This window comes from Triplophysa dalaica, chromosome 18 (assembly GCF_015846415.1).
Source record: "Triplophysa dalaica isolate WHDGS20190420 chromosome 18, ASM1584641v1, whole genome shotgun sequence".
Classification (NCBI taxonomy): domain Eukaryota; kingdom Metazoa; phylum Chordata; class Actinopteri; order Cypriniformes; family Nemacheilidae; genus Triplophysa; species Triplophysa dalaica.
The window spans coordinates 7,865,293-7,884,352 of NC_079559.1; the positions used below are offsets into that span (position 1 = coordinate 7,865,293).

At 37.5% G+C, this 19,060-nt stretch overlaps 1 protein-coding gene across 4 annotated transcripts in view; it reads right to left on the minus strand.

Annotated features, from left to right (window-relative positions):
* Positions 1 to 19,060, minus strand: part of LOC130407246 (nephrocystin-4-like) — a 121,272-nt gene that overhangs the window by 71,967 nt on the left and 30,245 nt on the right. For all 4 annotated transcript variants that reach the window (XR_008904595.1, XM_056730007.1, XM_056730005.1 and 1 more), the window contains 2 exons: positions 6,170 to 6,363; positions 3,154 to 3,268 (listed from right to left, as the gene is read on the minus strand). Coding sequence is in view for 3 of the 4 variants with exons in the window: in XM_056730007.1 (XP_056585985.1) it covers positions 3,154 to 3,268; positions 6,170 to 6,363 (309 nt within the window). In the remaining variant the exon portion in view is untranslated. The remainder of the gene's footprint in view (positions 1 to 3,153; positions 3,269 to 6,169; positions 6,364 to 19,060) is intronic.

A 19,060-nucleotide genomic window follows, 5' to 3' on the forward strand; every position in this document is an offset into this window, starting at 1 on the left:
CCGAACCAGGAGCCTGATAGCTTGAGAAATTCTCAGCTTTCAAGAAAAAAAACCTTCACACTTGCATCTCATTTTATGAAAATGTTCATCTCCTGGAATGGTTTGAAAGTTAAAAACGTGGGGAGCCATATTTTCACTTTTGCCGTCAGTGGTCTTTGTGAAAGTGAAAAGTGAAAGTGACCTATTAGTCAGATATGGTGACCCTACACGAAATGTGACCTCTGCATTAAACCCAGTGGACACACGCTCAGTGAGTCGTAAACATACGTACAACCGGAGCAGTGGGCAGCTATCACTGCAGCGCCTGGGAAGAAAGTTGGGGTAAGGTGCCTTGCTCAAGGGAACCTCAGTCGTTGCCCGCCGGCCCTGAGAAGTCAAAAGTCTGACTCTCTAACCACTAAGCCACGCCTGCCATTTGTATGTTTAATAGCAGCCTCTCAGTTAGCATTTAGCAGGCCCATTGGAACGTAGGCTTGTTTTCTGCCCTTATAGCACACATACTTCTGGGAGAAGTCTATATGATGTCTGCATTTACATCTGCAAGACTTTTTTGTTGATTGTTTGCTCATATGCAATACGTCTCCAATACGTCTGCTGTCAGATGTCATATAGACATGTTTATGATTGGATGTAAATCTGCTCTTTCTAGGATGTTTAGAAGATGTGTTTACACAGCAGATGTTTAACAGATCTTTAGCAGACATCTTAAAGACGTAACTGTGCTATCTGTGTGACAGACTTTAAAGGGACAATTCACCCAAAAATAAAAATACTATTGATTTTTCCTCACTCTCATGATGTTGATAATGAAACATGTATGACTTCCTTCCATAGAACACAAATTGTGCAAAACGTACTGGACACTCATATGTGCAGTGAATAGGGACTTGCAACTTACTTACTGGCAGGTAAACATAATTTGTGAAAAACAAATTTACGCCAAGCAATTAGAGAACACACACATGTCCATTCACTGTCACTGTATGGAAATCTGTATCTGAATTTTTCTTTTAGTGTTTCATAGCAAAAAGAAAATCTTCCAAAGATCTTCTTGCAGATTTGGAATGACAGGCGTGTGAGTAAATGATGAACCGTTCCTTCTTAAGGGGTCATATGGGGCGAATACATGTTTTTCTGTGTCTTTGGTGTGTTATATGTTGCCCATACATGTAGTAGACACGTAAAAAAAATCATTTAAGTGTCAAAAGATGCATTCTATCTAAAAGCGAATAATCACCCAGACCCTCCTGAAACGCATCGTGTAACCACACCCCCACAAATCTACCTCAGTTCGTGGTATGATTTGACCAAGACCACCCAAATGTACACGCAAGTAAGGTGGGCGTACCTGTCAGGACAATTGCTTTTGAACCTGATTTTCCAAATATGGTAAGAGGCGTTACTTTCCGTCACACGCTTGAAGTATTCGACCAATCACTTCGCACTGGTTAACTGGCCAGTCATAGCACACCTTGCTTTTCAGAGCGATGAGCTTTGTAAAAATTCTGCGCGTTTCAGAGAGGGGGGGCAAAGAGGAGACACAAACATCCATGTATGTAAAAAATACAGCATTATTTAACCTTAAATCGTGTATACACATTGCATTACATCTAAAACAAACGATAATGTTTGTTTTAGCCGTGTCGTATGACCCCTTTAATTGGTGAAAATAACACCATCGATCACTAACAGCATTCATCCTATTGAGCACAATGACAATTCCACCCACACGTGTAATTGGCAAAATCTCTTATGACTTAACCAGGGCCACGAGTGTTTTAAAACATGCTGCGTTGCCTGGCAGAGAAAAACAAGCCCCCTAGAGACGGATTCGATTTCAGACTCAGAGAGTTTGTGTGGGCTAAAGCTGCTCTAGATAGACCAAAGAGCCACATTTGTGTCATTTCATTAGAAGGGGCTAATCCTGAGGGTGTAAAGACTGAAACAGGGCCCTGAGCACCGAGAGGAGAGCTGGGGTCCAGGCGGATGAATGATGCCTGATTGGATTGGATGCCTTTGTGCCTGCCGCCTGGAACCTGATATTCACTTTTTCTATCTTCATCCCCTTCTCAATCTTTCCCCCAAAATGTTTATTTACTGAGCCTGTCTGGTCAAGGATGGCTGTTTAATTTCCTCAGGGAGAGGCAATGAGGAACACGGGAATACTCCAGAGAGGCAGACGGGCTGGGACCGAGATAAAGAGAGAGAGAGAAACTGTGAGACTGTGACAGAGTTATCTCTCAGATCCGCTCACAATTAGACAGCGTTCTGAAGAGAGAAGCCAAAGTCTTCTTCTTTCCCTGAGGACTCTGAGCTACAGTAGATGGGTTTTGGTCACAGAGGTTACATTACCATCCATTAGCCTGGAGGTCGCCGGCATACTGAACCGTTTTATCTAATAAAGAGCAAAATAAGAAGCAGACATGCGAATACATTCTGAATGTAAAGTTAAAGACAAGTGATGGAATTATTTTCTTCTGGCATTTCAGAGTCTACTGACAGGGATCAAAATCAATTAGCCAGTATGTTTGTACAGTGCGTCTCACATAAACTAAGACGCTGCACCCTAAAGCATTCACCAACTGAACGTTTCGCTATTTAAATGTGCGACAATGTCACCCCATGTTGGGAAATGAGCCTCCAAAAAACATTTGCTCTCAGTCACTGTGAACTTTGCCAAACAGGACAAGATCCTGGACCAGGATCATGTTAGTTCTGGAACACCTTTTCTATCTGCTAACAGCATTGGGGATAGATTTAAAGTTCGGTTAAAAGCTGGAGTTTTGCTTTTGGTAACCGAACAACAACGGTACCCATTCACTTGCATTGGTTTTGTGTCTATGCAGAATAAGTCAATGACTACCGCCATTGTTCAGTTACCAACATTCTTCAAAATATCTTCTTCTGTGTTCTGAAGAAATATGAAAGTCATGCGGTTCAAATGATTAAGAAGGTGAGTTAATGATGACAGAAATAGAATTTTGGGGGAACTGTGTCTTTAATATAAGCATATAGTCCGCTCATCTAACATAATGTTTGGGAACGTGTGATGAGCGGAATAAATCAATAAAAAACAAAGAAGATGGCTACCTCGTTTATTCAAGTGAAGCCAAGAGGGATATAAATTGTAATAAGTTTTAAAAGACGTCTTACCTGCCCATCTCCAGCCAGCGGACAAGAGAAAACATGTTGGAGCTGGAAGACGATGCTGAAAGCTGAGTGTCTCATCAACTTCAGCTCCACACTGCCACGAAGACACAGTCTATCACTGCAGGAGGGAGAAAAAGAGCTCCAGATCAGTCAAACATCAAAGACAACAACTTAATACATTGAGCTCAGCATGGAAGGTTGTGTAATGGACCTACTCACCCACACAGACCCAGAAAGACTTATGACATTCATTAACATGGCATCTCAGTTAACTGTTTTATGGGGTTTGGAAAGCTCATTGTCAGTGTCACAAACTTTGACTACATGCACACATTGTTCTTGAACAAAGACACCTGGGGTTTGACGCTGACAGTCACACTTAGTTCTAATTAGAGTTCTGACCATTAAATGGATAGTTCACATAAAACTTTTGCCGTTTACTCCCACGTCAGTACCAAACCCAGATGCTATTCTTTGTTCCATAAAGCACAAAAGAAGAAATGTTTTTTAATAATGTATTTCCCGCTCAATTCCATGCAATTTCAATGAATGAGGACTGGAGCTTCAAAGTTTTGAAAAAGAATTGAAATGCAACGCAAAAGAATCTTAAAAATATTCTAAAAGATGCATGTGCTAAATTTTTGGAAGTAAAAAAAGCTTTTTGTTAAGAAGACAAGTTAAACTTTTTGCTCGGTATTCGCATGTGACTGTAGTTTGTTGATTATAAGGTTAAGAAATCATTAAAATTAAATGATGTATTCAAAAAATCTTATAATATTAATACACTTAAAACACTAACTGAGAACCTGATAAGTTTACAAAAAACAATGTTATTAAAAAAAATCTTGAAATAAATCCTAATTTTAGGAATAACACAGCTCCGCCACATTAACTTGATAAATGAGCTTTTGAAAGTCAATGTCTTCATCGCCGCGGCGTCAGGTTGGGTATGCGCAGGAAAAGTTTTTAGAGCTAACGTCTCTATAATTACACCCAATTTCTCTCTCTTAAAAAGGGCAGAGTGTGATGCTCCACTCTCATAGACACCTAATTTCTCTCATTGGGTAATTATAGACCTCTTTTTCTCGCCATGCATAACAGTGTTTGTGACTAGCTCCGAGAGATCTCACGTGGCAGTGACTCTGTGGTGGTGTGGCACTTTTTTTTCAGCAGATGGAGTCAAGCAGCCTTCAACAATTCAACGTTCTTTCTCACTAGCTTTGCCTCTTTTTTGTAGCATTACAAATAGAATGTAATGACAGAAAGTTGTTTTGTAATGTATACTGTAAAAACAACTAGTAGGATTAATTTAATATTTTGTGTTAATTTGCACAAGTTAAAACACGGCTAAAACTAATATTATTGTTTGTTTTAGATGTAATGCAATGTGTTTACACGATTTAAGGTTAAAAAACACTGTATTTTCCCACATACTGTACCGTGCATCCTTGTATCTCCTCTCTGCCCCGCCTCTATGAAACATGAAGATTTTTTACAAAGCTCATCGCTCTGAAAAGCGAGGAGTGCTATGATTGGCCAGTTAACCAGTGAGTAGTGATTGGTTGAATACGGCAAGCATGTGACGGAAATGTAACGCCTCAGGTTTCAAAGCAATTGTACTGACAGGTACGCCCACCTTAATTGTGTATACATTTGGGCGGTCTTAGTGAAATCATACCACGAACTGACGTAGATTTGTGGGGGTGTGGTTACACGAGGCGTTTCAGGCAGGTCTGGGTGAGCTTTGCTTTTAGATAGAATGCATCTTTTGTTCCAACACTTTAATTTTTGCAATTTTATGTCTCTAAAACATGCATGAGAAACCTAAAACCCATTAAAGACACAGAAAAACACGTATTCGCGCCATTTGAATGCTTTAAAAAATTTTTTAATGTTTTTTCAAGCGTTTTTTGTTCCAAGTTTTTGCTCACATTTTTCTTTTGTGAAATTCACTTAAACACAAAAAACACTACTTGTTCTTTTTTACAGTGAGACGTGCATTACGGAGTTTAAAGTTTAGTTTTTCAAGCATAAAGTATAGTAAGTTCAAGCATTTATAGTGCAGTAAGACAAAATCAATTAATCAGAGTTAAAGTTTAATTGATCAGAAGAGGCCTTTGTGTTAAAAATTAGAACTGATCTTAAATTACTTTCTGGAAATGAAAAGGTGTGAAAATCTATATTTGATAAGGATCGTGTTAAATAAGAGATGGAGACGATGAAAGGACATCTCTGCCTGGGAAGCACCTGGGAAAAGAATCAGTGTGGGGTCGAAAGCTAGAGTCACTAGAACACGACAGATGGGGCATTAGGCTGTGGGACGACATGGGAGGATTCTGGAACTTTATGATAGTGTAGTCGTAAGGATCAGATCACCCGAAAATTCTGTTATCTGTCCTCACCCCATATGACTCTTAATTTTTTTCCATTCACAACGACAAAAGATGTTTAAGATGCAATCTATGAGCAGGTTTGCTGTCAAGCTCAGGAAAAAAGCTCAAAGGAATCTTGACACAAGCCAGACCATTTAGGCTACCTCTTGTGACATATTAATGCAGCCATTTGAAATCCAAAGTTTTTGAGGAATTTTGAACAATTTTGGTAACTGATCAACAGGGGTACCCATTTACTTCTATTGTATGGACACAGAACCAATGCAATTAAAAGGGTACCACTGTTAGTCATACAGGTTTGAAATGTCCAGGGTGAGTAAATTATGACATCATTTTCATTATTAGGTGAACTATACCTTTAATGCAGCAAGTTTGTAGAGATTTTAGACCAAGAAAAAAAGCGTGTGGACAATCTTTTGTGTGCTTTTTTAAATATTCACTTCGGGTGATTTCTTTAACCTTGCAGACACAGGGAGAACATGAAGTTTTCTAGATTATCAGACAAAGATTCAGGATGGGCAAAATAAAAGATAAGAATTAATGTACCATGACATTGTTAATGGCAGTATGACAAAATTCCTCTAATTTAAGTAAATAAGTGAGCGGCAGATGGACCGAGCACTCACTTGAATTTTTCCTTGGAAGTTTGTCTGAAGCTGCCGCCTGTGCCGGCTCCGCGGGCCCCGGCCGTTACGCTCCCTACGGCCTCACGCTCAAGCACCAACACCTGAGGCTTCTCCACCCAACCCCAGCCATTATGGACCCCAACCAGCAGCCTGCGTTCCTGCACCACAACGGAGCGTCCCTCCGAACCCCTGTTCTGATTAAACACACACATACACACGTGATGAGAATTGAAAAGCTGTTCTGATCAAAAGACATTTACACAGGATTATAAGAACATGTTTTTAAACACACACACAGACAAGTGAGAAGAATTTCATGTGTGCTCTGCCAGAGGGGGTGCTGTGTTTGGCAGGCCTTGTTAACGTTTAATCCTCAGAGGAGATATGGAGACGGAACATGTGGATTGTGTTTGAAAGCCGTACAGTTCCGACTTCTCTGTGGGGGGAAGTGAGAGGGGCATGTAAGCTCTATTGATCCTCTCTCCCTGGATTGAATCTGAATGGTGTTTCTCTGGTAAGTGGCGAGTTAAACACTCAGAGGAAAAAGGATACTGGAAACGGAGTGGACTGATTTACTGAAGTGACTTATACTAGAAACCAAAGAATGTCTCGATGGGCATATTGAGATTAGTTTTTTATTTTCCTTGTTTTACTTCTTTTTACAAGCAGCAACGTGCATCAACAAGGCAGAACGTGATAAAGCGATGTGCACTAAGCCGTTTTGTTGGCACCTTGCATTCTATTTTGGTCACGTTGTGCTTGATATCTCTGCCTGGGGTAAAATTTCACTGATCCAAAAATCCCACTCTACAATACTGCATTTTAAAATAAGATATGTTCTGGCTGTTGTTTTGTGCAGTGTTTTCACTTTTAAACTGTAAAGGATTGGATGAGTACGATTAATAAAATTAGAATTGAAACCAGGAACAAAAAACAAAAAGGAAACATATAGCAGAAATAAAACAAGATGCTGCATAGAGACTTTCATGTTGGGATGCAAATATGTTAAAGGTCCATTGTATAAATTTAGCGGCATCTAGTGGTGAGGTTGCAAATTGCAACAAACCACTCACTCCACCCCTTCCTTTCGAAGCACTACGGTGGCTTACGCAGAACTAAGATGTCGTCACGTTTTGGCTTCTCTGCTGAGATATGCGCTCTGTTGCAGTTTGTCCGTTTGGAGTTACTGTAGAAACAACATGGTGAATTCAATGTAAGGGGACCCATGGTGTGTGAAGATAGAAATAAATTATTCCAAGTAATAAAAACAAAACGCTTCATTGGTAAGGTATTTATACACCTCTGAAGATATAGTCATTTATATTATATTGCATTTCTGACAGGGTTGTAGGTAAAGAGATTGAGATGAGGACTCAACTGCAGAAAGTCTCTTCCTTTTATTTTATAAAATAAAACAAACAAGCGTTTTTATCAAACGAGGTTTCGTTACGTCATTACTGTTTTAAACTTTCAAACCTCGATGTTGAGATTCCTCCACTAGGGGATGTTGATCTGAAAGTTAACTCATAAACCAGTGTTTATAACTGATTTACACAACTGATGTTGTGTTATTGATATATATATATATATATATATATATATATATATATATACAATGTATGTCAAATGCTAAATTATCCAACATTTAATATGAGTGCAGTAAAAAGTCAAGGGTCAATTGTAGCCTATGGGATCATTTTGAAAACAGCCTTGGAGTTATGTGATGGCAATCATAACACTTATCAATGTTGAAACACATGCATTGTACCAATTAACTTCTGCCAGTTCCATATAAGCCATATTATCCAAATTAACATCTTCACTCAAATGAATCATTGGTAGAGAAAGGATGACGCAAAAGAGGGTCTGACATAATATACAAAAATATATGGGAAAATAATGGAAAATATAATGCAATATATTAACTATTTCATTTAGTCAATATATTGTAATATATTGATAATTATAATGTATTATTCTATATATTTTCGAATATATATAGATATTTTGACAGTTATTTTATAGTAAACATTTTTTGCATAAGGGTAAGTCTCAATGCATAATATAACATACATTACATTGTATATTGCTTGGAAATATAAGGTTTTATCTGCATTCTGAGCAGTTTTGAGATAATGAGCTTCAACGTTCTTGCATTACATTTGACTTTGTAGACAAGACCTTTTTGTTTTCTAAAAAAATGTAACGAAGGTAAAGAAAAAAAAAAGAAGTAAATAAATCGACACAGAATAAGAATATGTGAATAACATCACATGAACCTTTCCAAGCGAGGATATATTATATACAGTATATACAGCCGCAGGAAAAAATTAGGACTTTGCGGTTGGATGACTTTATGTCCCTCCTGAGGTTTGACTTTAATAAAAACAACAGACACAGATTGGCCACGATACATCTAGAAATGCTGCTATGAAATGAAAATTTGGTCTCTTAATTTGTTCTGCGGCTGTATATGCAATAGAAACAAATGTGTTGCATTTTGTCATGCAAGTTAGAAAAGTTAGTTTCAATGTCTTCATCACTGCCAAGAAAAGGTCCGACAGCTGTTACACAAGTTGTCAGTGTCCACAGATAATACAACAATATCCCTTCCAGTCACACAACAAAGCATCATGGCTATCCGTTACCCCGATCTCAGGAAACTGTCAGCAGATGCTAAATATCGGGGGGGTGTTACTCAGAGTCTACCTCTTTAGCTAGCAGCTGTCTCTGTTAGTCAGTGTCCAAACATGTTTACAATAACACATCAATTAAACGCCAGCCCACTGCCATTTTCTGAAGACTACCGGCAGACACCTGCCGTTTGGAAGATGCATCGGTTGCGAGGCTATGTGGCAGGAGCAGTCAGATGTTATTAATTGCAGCATTATAGAGGATCTGTAAAAGAAAGTACCAGACTAACAGCTCTTCTCTTATGCTCTCCTCGGAGTGAGAGTCAGATCTATCTGCACTGGCCTCCCACTCACCTCTCCTTCAATTAGCATATCAATTGTGCTGGGTGTTTTATATGCGGGCCCAAAAGAGGCAAGCCGGGTGTATCCCACTTTACGGCGTGAATCATCCAGCTACTGCATTCGCCACGAGAGCACCTCTAAATCCTTCCTATAAGTGGACGTAATGCTGTTTCGTGCGGGGTTGGCTTAATAGGTCAGATCGGTGCCTTTTTACGAGCGTGATGGGTTCTTGGTGTGCCGTTTATTTGCGCGTCCACTTGAGGAGTATTTTAATTCAGGGCTTTTTTACTAAAGGCCTTCCGGTAACACCTTTTTATTTGAGCTATAACATAAACATGTAAACCGAATCAAGCACACGGCCCCCCTTCAATAACACCAGTGGTTACGGCCCTGTGAGGCATCGTGATTTTCCGTGACACCTTTATTTTGGTGTCAAATCACCTTTGGGTGACATGACAAAACTCAAGCTGTTTTCAAGGTCCAATTAACTGAAGAGTATTGTGAAACATTGTGGTGTAACATGCCGAGAAAGACAGTGTGTTGTGTAGAGGACACAGTGCTCCACAGAGACTGTGTATTCAGCAATTATTTATTTCATGCCTGTTTTCCTGAACAAAAGCGGTTTCAGTCGAGGGAGATAATTAAGCAATTAAATCATGTAGTGATGTGCCTGTTGTCAGCAAATACCTGTAACACAAAGCTCTCAGGTGACACGGCCCTGTGCTGAATTTGAGTGTTACTGTGAACGACCGCTCGCAGACTCTTCAGACAGACAGCATGTAATGTTGGATTTACAGCAACTGTTCCAATTTACACAGCAAACAGTTTACACTCCAGGTCAGAAGATCTTATGGAATCTAGCACTATGTCCTCCTATAGGTTTTAAACCAGGGGGGGCATACACCAGTAAAATATGGCTGCTGTATCTTTGCCATCAATCAATATTATTAGTGACCCTTTATGTTTGTCACTGGGTTCTGCAAATATTTAACCAATTTCAACTTTGACAACACAGTATTTTAGCATTTAAAAAGTATTTGCCCGGTTTCCAAGATCGCAGACAGAAGGATTGAGGCTAGTTCCGAAACTAAAATGAATGTTTGAGCTGTCTTAAGTGAAAATAACATATCTTAAAATATTTAGCTCTAGATCGATGTTCCCCTCTGGTCGCACTGGTGCGACCCACAATCTCAGTAGGTCACACCAATTTACAATTTGGTCGCACCCTTTTTAATGACCTTCCATAATGACCTCAGTTGGTGAATCATTCTGTTAATTTGTCACTCTGTCTTCTAAATTAGTCGGGTATAGACCGCTTCATATTTGCGCTTTAACACTTGCAAGCCCAATAAATCCAAAATAAATGCAAAGAAACTTTGTATTTGTTATTTTATACGGTTGATATTGTTTGGGTTAATATTCAAGTTATATATTGGCTATGAAATGATCTGACTCAAATATAACCTTCACTCTTCACAATCCTCCTTTATTGCACTCTTTGCAAAAAGCTGTAATTTGTTACCGGCCTTCTTAATTTTTACCACATAAAATAAAATTAGCTAGCTCATAACTCAAAAGTAAATCTGAACTCAATTATTATATATGTAATTATATGTAATTATTATATTTCTACAGATTGACATAAATAAACTTTAAATACTAAGGCCCGGTTTCAGAGACAAAGCTTAAGGCTAGTCCCAGACTAAAATCATTTTCTGGTGTCTTAATTGAATATAACTTGCCCAGAAATATTAAAAAATATTTTAGTGTCATTTTTTTGTCTCAAGATGCACACCTTAAATTTGTTCTTTTAAGGCAACATAAATATCTTAATTCAACTGAGGCATAGTCCTGGTTTAAGGTAAGCTGTGTCTATGAAACAGGGCCTTAATCTTACTAAGAACTCTTGTTAAATGGTCCAAGCACGCTGAACGATTCTGAGGGGTTTTTAATGACTGATTTGATGGGTTGAACATTTTTTTGAGTGCATTCACACCCAGCTGTAATTCAGGTAAAAAATATTCTCAGAATGCGCCACGTGATACATTGATTTTGACTTCCGACATTGCTTTTCATTAAAGTGTGAGATAGAGAGACAGATCAGAAATGTACGTGTTACAGACATAGTTTTTATCCATTTCCCTAATTTGGACATCCAAAATTTCAAAAGCAATGATACATAAAACAAATAAAACATGCTTTAAAAATAAATAATGTATATTCTTTCAATTACATTTAGGACTATTGTGGTAAACATTTATTAGTAATACCACTTTTTTTGTTTTGACCTAATAGGAATATTTTTTGATCCCCGTGAGGAATGCCCCTTATAAATTATTCTGTGTCATACATTAGGGCAAGGGTAAGAGGACAGAATATACAGTTTGTAAAGTCACTATAAAATATGGAATCTCAAAATGTGTGTATGTGTGTGTTACAAGTTTACACCAAAAAAATAAAAATAAAAGTGCAAAAAAAGGTTCTGCACAGCAATGCCATAAAATAACCATTTTGGGTTCCCAAAAGACCCATTCAGTCAAAGATTTTTAAAGAAATGTTTCTTTCTTACCTTTTCATAATCTAAAAAAACCTTTTCCACTGCAAGGAATCTTTTGCAGAAAAGGTTGACAGAGGTTCCTTATGGATCCATACCGCCAAAACATTATTCTAAGGCATCATGTAGCAATGTTATTTTATTTTATTTTAAGTGTAGCTATACTTGTGAGGACAACATTTTTTTAAATGTAAAAAAACCTCAATTGACATTTTATGTGGTCCTCACTAGAAAAAAAAATGTATATGCCTGGTTTTAAACACACCAAAGTTCTATAAGATGTCATTAATATAGTGAAACAAACCTATGTCTGTTTATGCTTACCAATTTACCCCCACACAACAAAAGAAACGATATACATCTGTCAAAAGCAGCGTACGCTCCAGCTCACTGCAGCATGTCAACAATATAATGATGTATAATTACCACAATATGCTTTGACGTTTAATCCAACAACTCTCTTCACTTTAAACAAAAGCAAGCAGACATAAGTACAGAGTATATACTGCACTCAAAGTGATGGATTGACAGAAAGCACTGAAATAGATGGGACACTCAGAGAAGGATAAAAGAATGGAGTTAAGTATGGAAAACAAGCCTGTCTGTGACATATCTTACCGCATCGGCTAAGAAAAAGATCTTATTTTGGTTTCAAACTTCTTCCCTGTTTATTCTCACTCTCTCCTTCTCATCTGCGCTCTGTGCTGTCACAGATTTCACTTCCTGGGCCCAAAATATGAATATTTTAGAGCTAAGAAGCTTAAAGGGAACAATGAAATGGCCTGAAGTTAAATCATACCCCATTTCCAGCATCATGGAGCAGAGAGAGCAAGAGAGAAACAGAAGGGGAGAGAGGCAGAGTGATGAACGCATTGCTGTGTACCTTACAGTAATGACAAAGCTCATCCTCTATCAACAGCCTCTGTTTCTCATCTGTGAAATATCTGGACTCTGGGGGTCACGCGTCGTCTGGCCTGGTGGCCACAACAGCAGACCCTCTGACAGATGAGGCCGCTGCCACGGCGACAAGGATACAGAATATTACAGAGTATTGAACAATTGTAGAAAACAGATGAGAGGCTTATATGGAACTGGCAAAAGTTTATTCTAGTGAACAAACTGAGACTTTGTGTCAATGAAATAAAAAAACCTATAATGGCTGTTTTTCTTTTGCATCTGTTTGTGCGGTTGTCTCGCACATTTCTTTTGGAAGAATGAGTTTGAAAGAGCTGGCTAAGTCCCTTCGCTCCATGAGTTCTGTATTTATTTCTTTATTTACTATTTGGATTTTTGTTTGCAGGGAAAAGACGCGCTCCCATTGGCATCACAAGCAGCGAAATCAGCCTCGAACCGAAATGTCTTTGATGTTTTTGACGGTGGAATCAGAACAGAGGGCTTAAAAATAGAAACAGTCCTGTTTGAACCTTCATAAAACTCCAATTCTTTCTGAAAGAGCATCACTTATTTAACTCCTGCATGTGTGGATTGGATCACATCATGCCTTAAAATGACAACCGAGTCTCCTCTTATTTCACCCCAGTTTGGATACCGTCACTCTGTTAAACAAACTCTGCAGCAACCGAAGTTCAAATAAAAACAGACTGTTGCAAGGAGCAATTTCACCTTGTTCGGATTGCTGACAGTTAATCGTCAGCATTGTCAAACTACTAACAATGCATCCAGCAAAAAAATACGGAAAATGAATAAAAACGCTAGCTGGCAAATTGATTTCATAAAAACGGCGATGTGTTGAGCAGTCTGGTTCAGGCGAGTGATTGGGAAGGTCATTTAAACCAAATGCAGGAATAATGGCTGCAAGCAGAGACAAGCTCTGGAGGGGTGGGGGTCATTGTCCTATTCAGGGGAAAAGAATTGAAGAGGGTTCTTTTTTGGAAAAATAAAATTGGTTTTTGAAGGTTATTTTTTGTAGCAAGCAGTGAAAAATTAATGGAGGGTGTCGCTTATTTCAGCAGGGCATACACAAACATACACGTAACTGCAGTATGAGAGGATTTCACTTTTTTATTTAAATGCATTTTGACAGATGAGTGAAAGAAAATGGGTTTGGTTTCGTTCATCGACGGGTGATGAATTCATTCATATAAAACCAAAAATTATTCTAGGGCTGTCAAAAAAAACATTGTGACTAATCGTATGCAAAATAAAAGGTTTAATTTACATTATATATTTGTGTACTGTGTATAATAATTATGTATATATATAGAATATTTATTCTTCAAATTAAATATTCATATGTCATATACAATTTGTATACAATAATGTATATGGGCAATTTTACAGTATTCATCCAAACTGCTGTCCTAAATAAAAAAACACATTAAAAAGCATTCAAGTATTCAGATCTTTGTTGTTTTCTAAGATCCTTCTATCATCTATTGAAACCCACAATAATATTTAAAATATCAGTAAGCTTAATATATATACAATATAATCATTATTTATTACTTTCAATTGGGAGATGCTTGTCCAAAAACCCAAACCCCTTAATATCAATATATAAAAATAATACATATAAAAAAAATTTCATTGTTGTTTTGAAAAATATATGTTAGATGTTTTTAAAAAAGTGAAGATTCATTTTATATTTCCATTTTTGTATAATTAAACTTTGAGTAAAAAATGTGTCGCGGATTTTCATGTCACTACCGAAACAGTTTGCCTTTTAGTCCATTGGCTGAGACTGATTTTAGCCACACCCCTACATTTTGGATCAAGAATGAGTAGGGAATGTGTACCTTTGATATTATACAGTTTGCATCTATGAAAAACTTCTGGTATAAAAAACAAATTATTTCAAGATGTTTCCAACTCTGGATTTGCACCAATTCTGTGGAAAGGCCCATATACACATGTATGTAATAATTTTTTGAATATATATATTTGTGTGTGTGTGTTGCGTGTGTGTGTGTAGATGTGTGTGTGTATTTATATACATAATAACTATACATACTACATGCACATTATGTAAACAAAAACTTTAATTTTGCGATTAATCGTTTGACAGCCCTAGTTTATTCTTAAATTCAGCAATATATTGAACTATTCAAACAAATAAATAAATTTGAATTATATTTACAAAAAGCACGCACTTAACAAATATTTGTACAAATTATATAATCTAAATAAATCAAGGTGGATATCTCATGACATTTATCCACAAAAAAAACATGGCATACAAATGGATCGATAATCAATTACATTACTGCACCAGCAAACTTTAATTGAACTAAACTCATGGAGTTTTGCAATTTACATAACCCACACAAAAGAGTTCTTTGGTCAGCAAGTCCTCAGTTCCGTGAGAATAATAAAAAAGGGTCTGACTAAGCCATTGAATTTTCTGAGACGACAATGTGGTCGGAAAAACTCAAGGGTAAGTGACAGAACAAAGCCAAACTTCCCTGTTTTAATTTGATTCTGTATCGCAGCTCAACCCACATAATAGACATTTAATGACTTTGCAATAAAATGTATCGAGATTTATTGACAAATGGCTTGTGCCTGGAGTGACAGGGAAATTATTTCCAGTACAATCAGCGACATAACTAATAGGAATGCGTGATCGCCTACAGAACAAAGAGATAATCACGATTAACCCTTCAAGGTAAGTAATTATTTTCTCTTGGAATTAAACACAAAATGCATTTATCATCCACTATGCAAAATCATACCACTTAGAAAAGTAATATCACAAGTTACATAATAACAGTTTTGATGTAAGTCCATAACAAACAGCATGGAGCGATTGTGAATGTAATACCTAAATTCTAGGCCTATCAGAATAAAAACAAATATAGAAAGTAAATTTGATGTTACATTGGAGAAAAATCCCAACTTTGTGTTTTACAAACTGCAAGACAGAAATGGGGCTATGCGATCACAAAACTGTTGGGAATAAGCATTCGGGCGGTAAAATAAGAATGAGTAAAGTTATACATTGCATACCAACCAGAAGTCGCTCTGAATCAGATGCTGAGATAAGTGTTAGAAGGTTAGAATCACAGCATGATACGGAATAAATGACCATGAAATCCAGTAAATCAGAGCTTTGAGAAGAACATCGCTCACGGCGGACAGATGCTGGAACCCTTAATGCCGACTCCCAGCATGAATACCAGAAGCAAGGTAGGTATAATCTCCAATCTGCAGGTTGCTATAAAGTACTGGATGCTTGTATATTGCATACTATAGTTCAAAAAAGCTTATACTTATCTGAAATTCTTAACACATCAACAAGAGTTTCACTCATGACTGCAATGAAAAACTAAGGCGTACTTATCAGAGGCTTGGTATTTTGTTTCCACCACAGCTAAAAGCTGATATTTGTTCATGTCTTGTATACTTTCAAGATGGAAGTTTGAGTTTAGATATCGTCTCTCGATAGGAACTCACAATCTGCAATCAACTTGCCTGACTGTGGTTTTGTGATTTTGCCAACAAGAGCATCCCAGCGGGCCTTCAGAACAAGAAAGAACGTGGTTATATATCATATCTCCAGCTTTGAAAGAGATTGTGAGCGTGCGTGTGCCCACACTGAGAGAATGTGCTGGCTCACACTGCGATGAGTCATGCAGGAAGTGTAACAGCAATATCATTAGCATATTATCCTCATCCTCCCACTCTCTCTCTCTCACACACACAGTTTTCAATTGTTGTAGATGACAAACACCTCTCATTGATGATGCTAATCATTGCCCTCTGCTAATCAGTACATCAACAAAAATACAAGCGCACACAGATGTACACAAAATACACGAAAGCAGTTGCCAAACACAAAAATATGTGTCGGAACAAAGGTGACAAGGGGTTAAACCTTTTAATGCCAAACACTACAGCCAAGCAAAAGCCAGAAGAGAAAACGGTTTCCTGGAGACACCGAAAATGCTGGTGTGTGGATTCAGCTAATGTCAAGGTCTCTTAAAATGGAAGTAGCTTTTCGAATTCATACAAAGGAAAGAGGAGAAAGAGTTTAAATAAGGGTTTAGTTAGACCTACAATGGCTTGTTGAAGGGGGTGCAAGATGGAAAAAAAATCATTTATAATTTTCATGCGATGGCGTATCTTTCTATACTTTATCTAGTATATAACAAATCTAATTTGAGAGCATTGGAAGTTTTTGTGCACTGCTCATTTTCTAAACAGTCAAACTTATTTTATTGCCTTACTGTGCACAGCAAGATCTTTGGATAATAGACTACATGCATTTTACTCAAACTACATATCTTTCCCCGTAGCTCACCCGAAAAAGCATGCCGACAAAGAACCCATACTGTAAAAATTCAACTTTATACAGTAAATAATAACATTTTTAATATAATAAAATTTTATTAAATGGTTCATTAAATTATTTATGAAATTATTTGAATATAATTTTACAATGCATCGGATTTAACTCCCAAGTTAACTTAAATTTTTTTTTCTAATTGAGCCATGTATACTGTGTTAGGTTATATGAGACGAGACGTCTTCTTTTTTTGATTGCACTTATGCTTTTGTACCTATGCTGTCCCAATTGCTTCCATTGCTTACCCCACCTGTAAGTCGCTTTGGATAAAAGTGTCTGCTAAATGACTAAATGTAAATGTAAATGTAATCTCAGCCAAATGCATTATGTTAATATAAAAACTGAGCTGCTCCCAGAACTCTCTGTAAGTCGCTTTGGATAAAAGCGTCAGCTAAATGTAAAATTACAACAACCAAAAAAGCTTTCCATACAAATTAATTAAAAGATGTTAAAATGTTGAAATTAATCACAGCTGAAGGGCATTGTTATCACAAAACACCTGCAATGAATACGGAGAACAACTTCACGCCCTGGGACTCACTATTGTTCAAAACAGCAACGATCTCCTCACATTTCATGTTCTCCTCACCTCCCCACATAAACACACCTCCGACAGTTTGGGTGTTTCAAGGATCCGTCACCGAGTGAGATCCTCAGAGCATCAACAATATCCTGATGGCAATGCATTGACAGTCACACTATCTAAAGGTCAACCACCCACATGAGGGCCAATTAGAGCCTGCTGTCGAGCGCTATCACATGTGAATTATCACCTCAGAACTGCAGAGAAGTGACGTCAGCCGTAAAGATGAGACAGAGTGCAGATTTTGATGAATATTTCCCTCATTTCCCCTTGTCTTCACCTCCGCATCTCATTCTCTTCATCTCCCTTTCTTTTCTTCGTTTTGTCACCCTAGTCTCTAACTTGATGACAGAAGTGACAAGATATTCTTTTTGTCATTCAGAAATGATTGATTTATCAAATTACCGCAGACCTTGATCAGGAAAATCTGGTTTAAATACTGGTGGTCAAAAGCCTCATTTGTTCAATACTTTAAAGATTCAAAATGTCTAAATCATGAAATGCTATTTTTTCAATTTTAAGAAATTTACTAAGACACCAAGACACTGAAAAAATGCATATTAAAGTTAAGAATTAGTATAAGTGTCACACTTTACATATGAACAGAATACAATATAGGACACAACAGAGTATTTACATAAAGGACTCCATCAGCAACTACAAGTTTCTATTTTTAGTCCCTAGAGTAACCAAAAGCATTATTATTAAATCATTTCGGTTCATTTATTCTAGCTATCTCCTTAAACTCCAAAGATGACGGGACCCCTAACTGGACTGTCCTGTAACAGAATGTGACCACATTCAGGAGATTATGGTACATGCACAGCAGCACAAGTTATTGTTTTTATTGAGCTTCTGCATGGATCATTGTTGCTTAGGAGCAGCTTCACACCCTGTCAACACCGGAGGTGAGAAGTAGCATCACGATGTGCCAAAAGCATATCGCTCCACTTATAATCAATATGCCGTCTACGCTTCTGCTGACCGCTGGCCTGTTCCATTGTTAACACGCATAGTGTGCATAATGCTAATTTTAATCTTAAATTTGTACAGATGACACATCTAAAGCTGATTTTTTTTACAAATGAGTCTTTAGGTTCATTAGAAGTAGTATCCAGAATTTTCATACTAAAGCACTGTAATGACCGTATGACAGCAGAAAACACAAAAAGAGGCACGCTTTAACATGACAACAAGTGACGTCCTGCGAGCTGATTTTAGCTCTGCTAAAATAGTTCCTCTAACATTCCACTGACACCGCAGGGAAGGTGATAGAACCTGAGAGGTTTGGGAAACACAATTAAAATTGGGTTTGTGTGGAACGTGTGAGTGCACGATGTCTGTGTGCATAATATATAGATTTTGAAGCTCTGTGTTCAGGACATCCAGACAATAGGGACTCACAGGACACACACACAGGTATCTCTATACGAGTGTCAGAAAAAAGGTTTGTCGTTATCAAAAGTCATCAAAA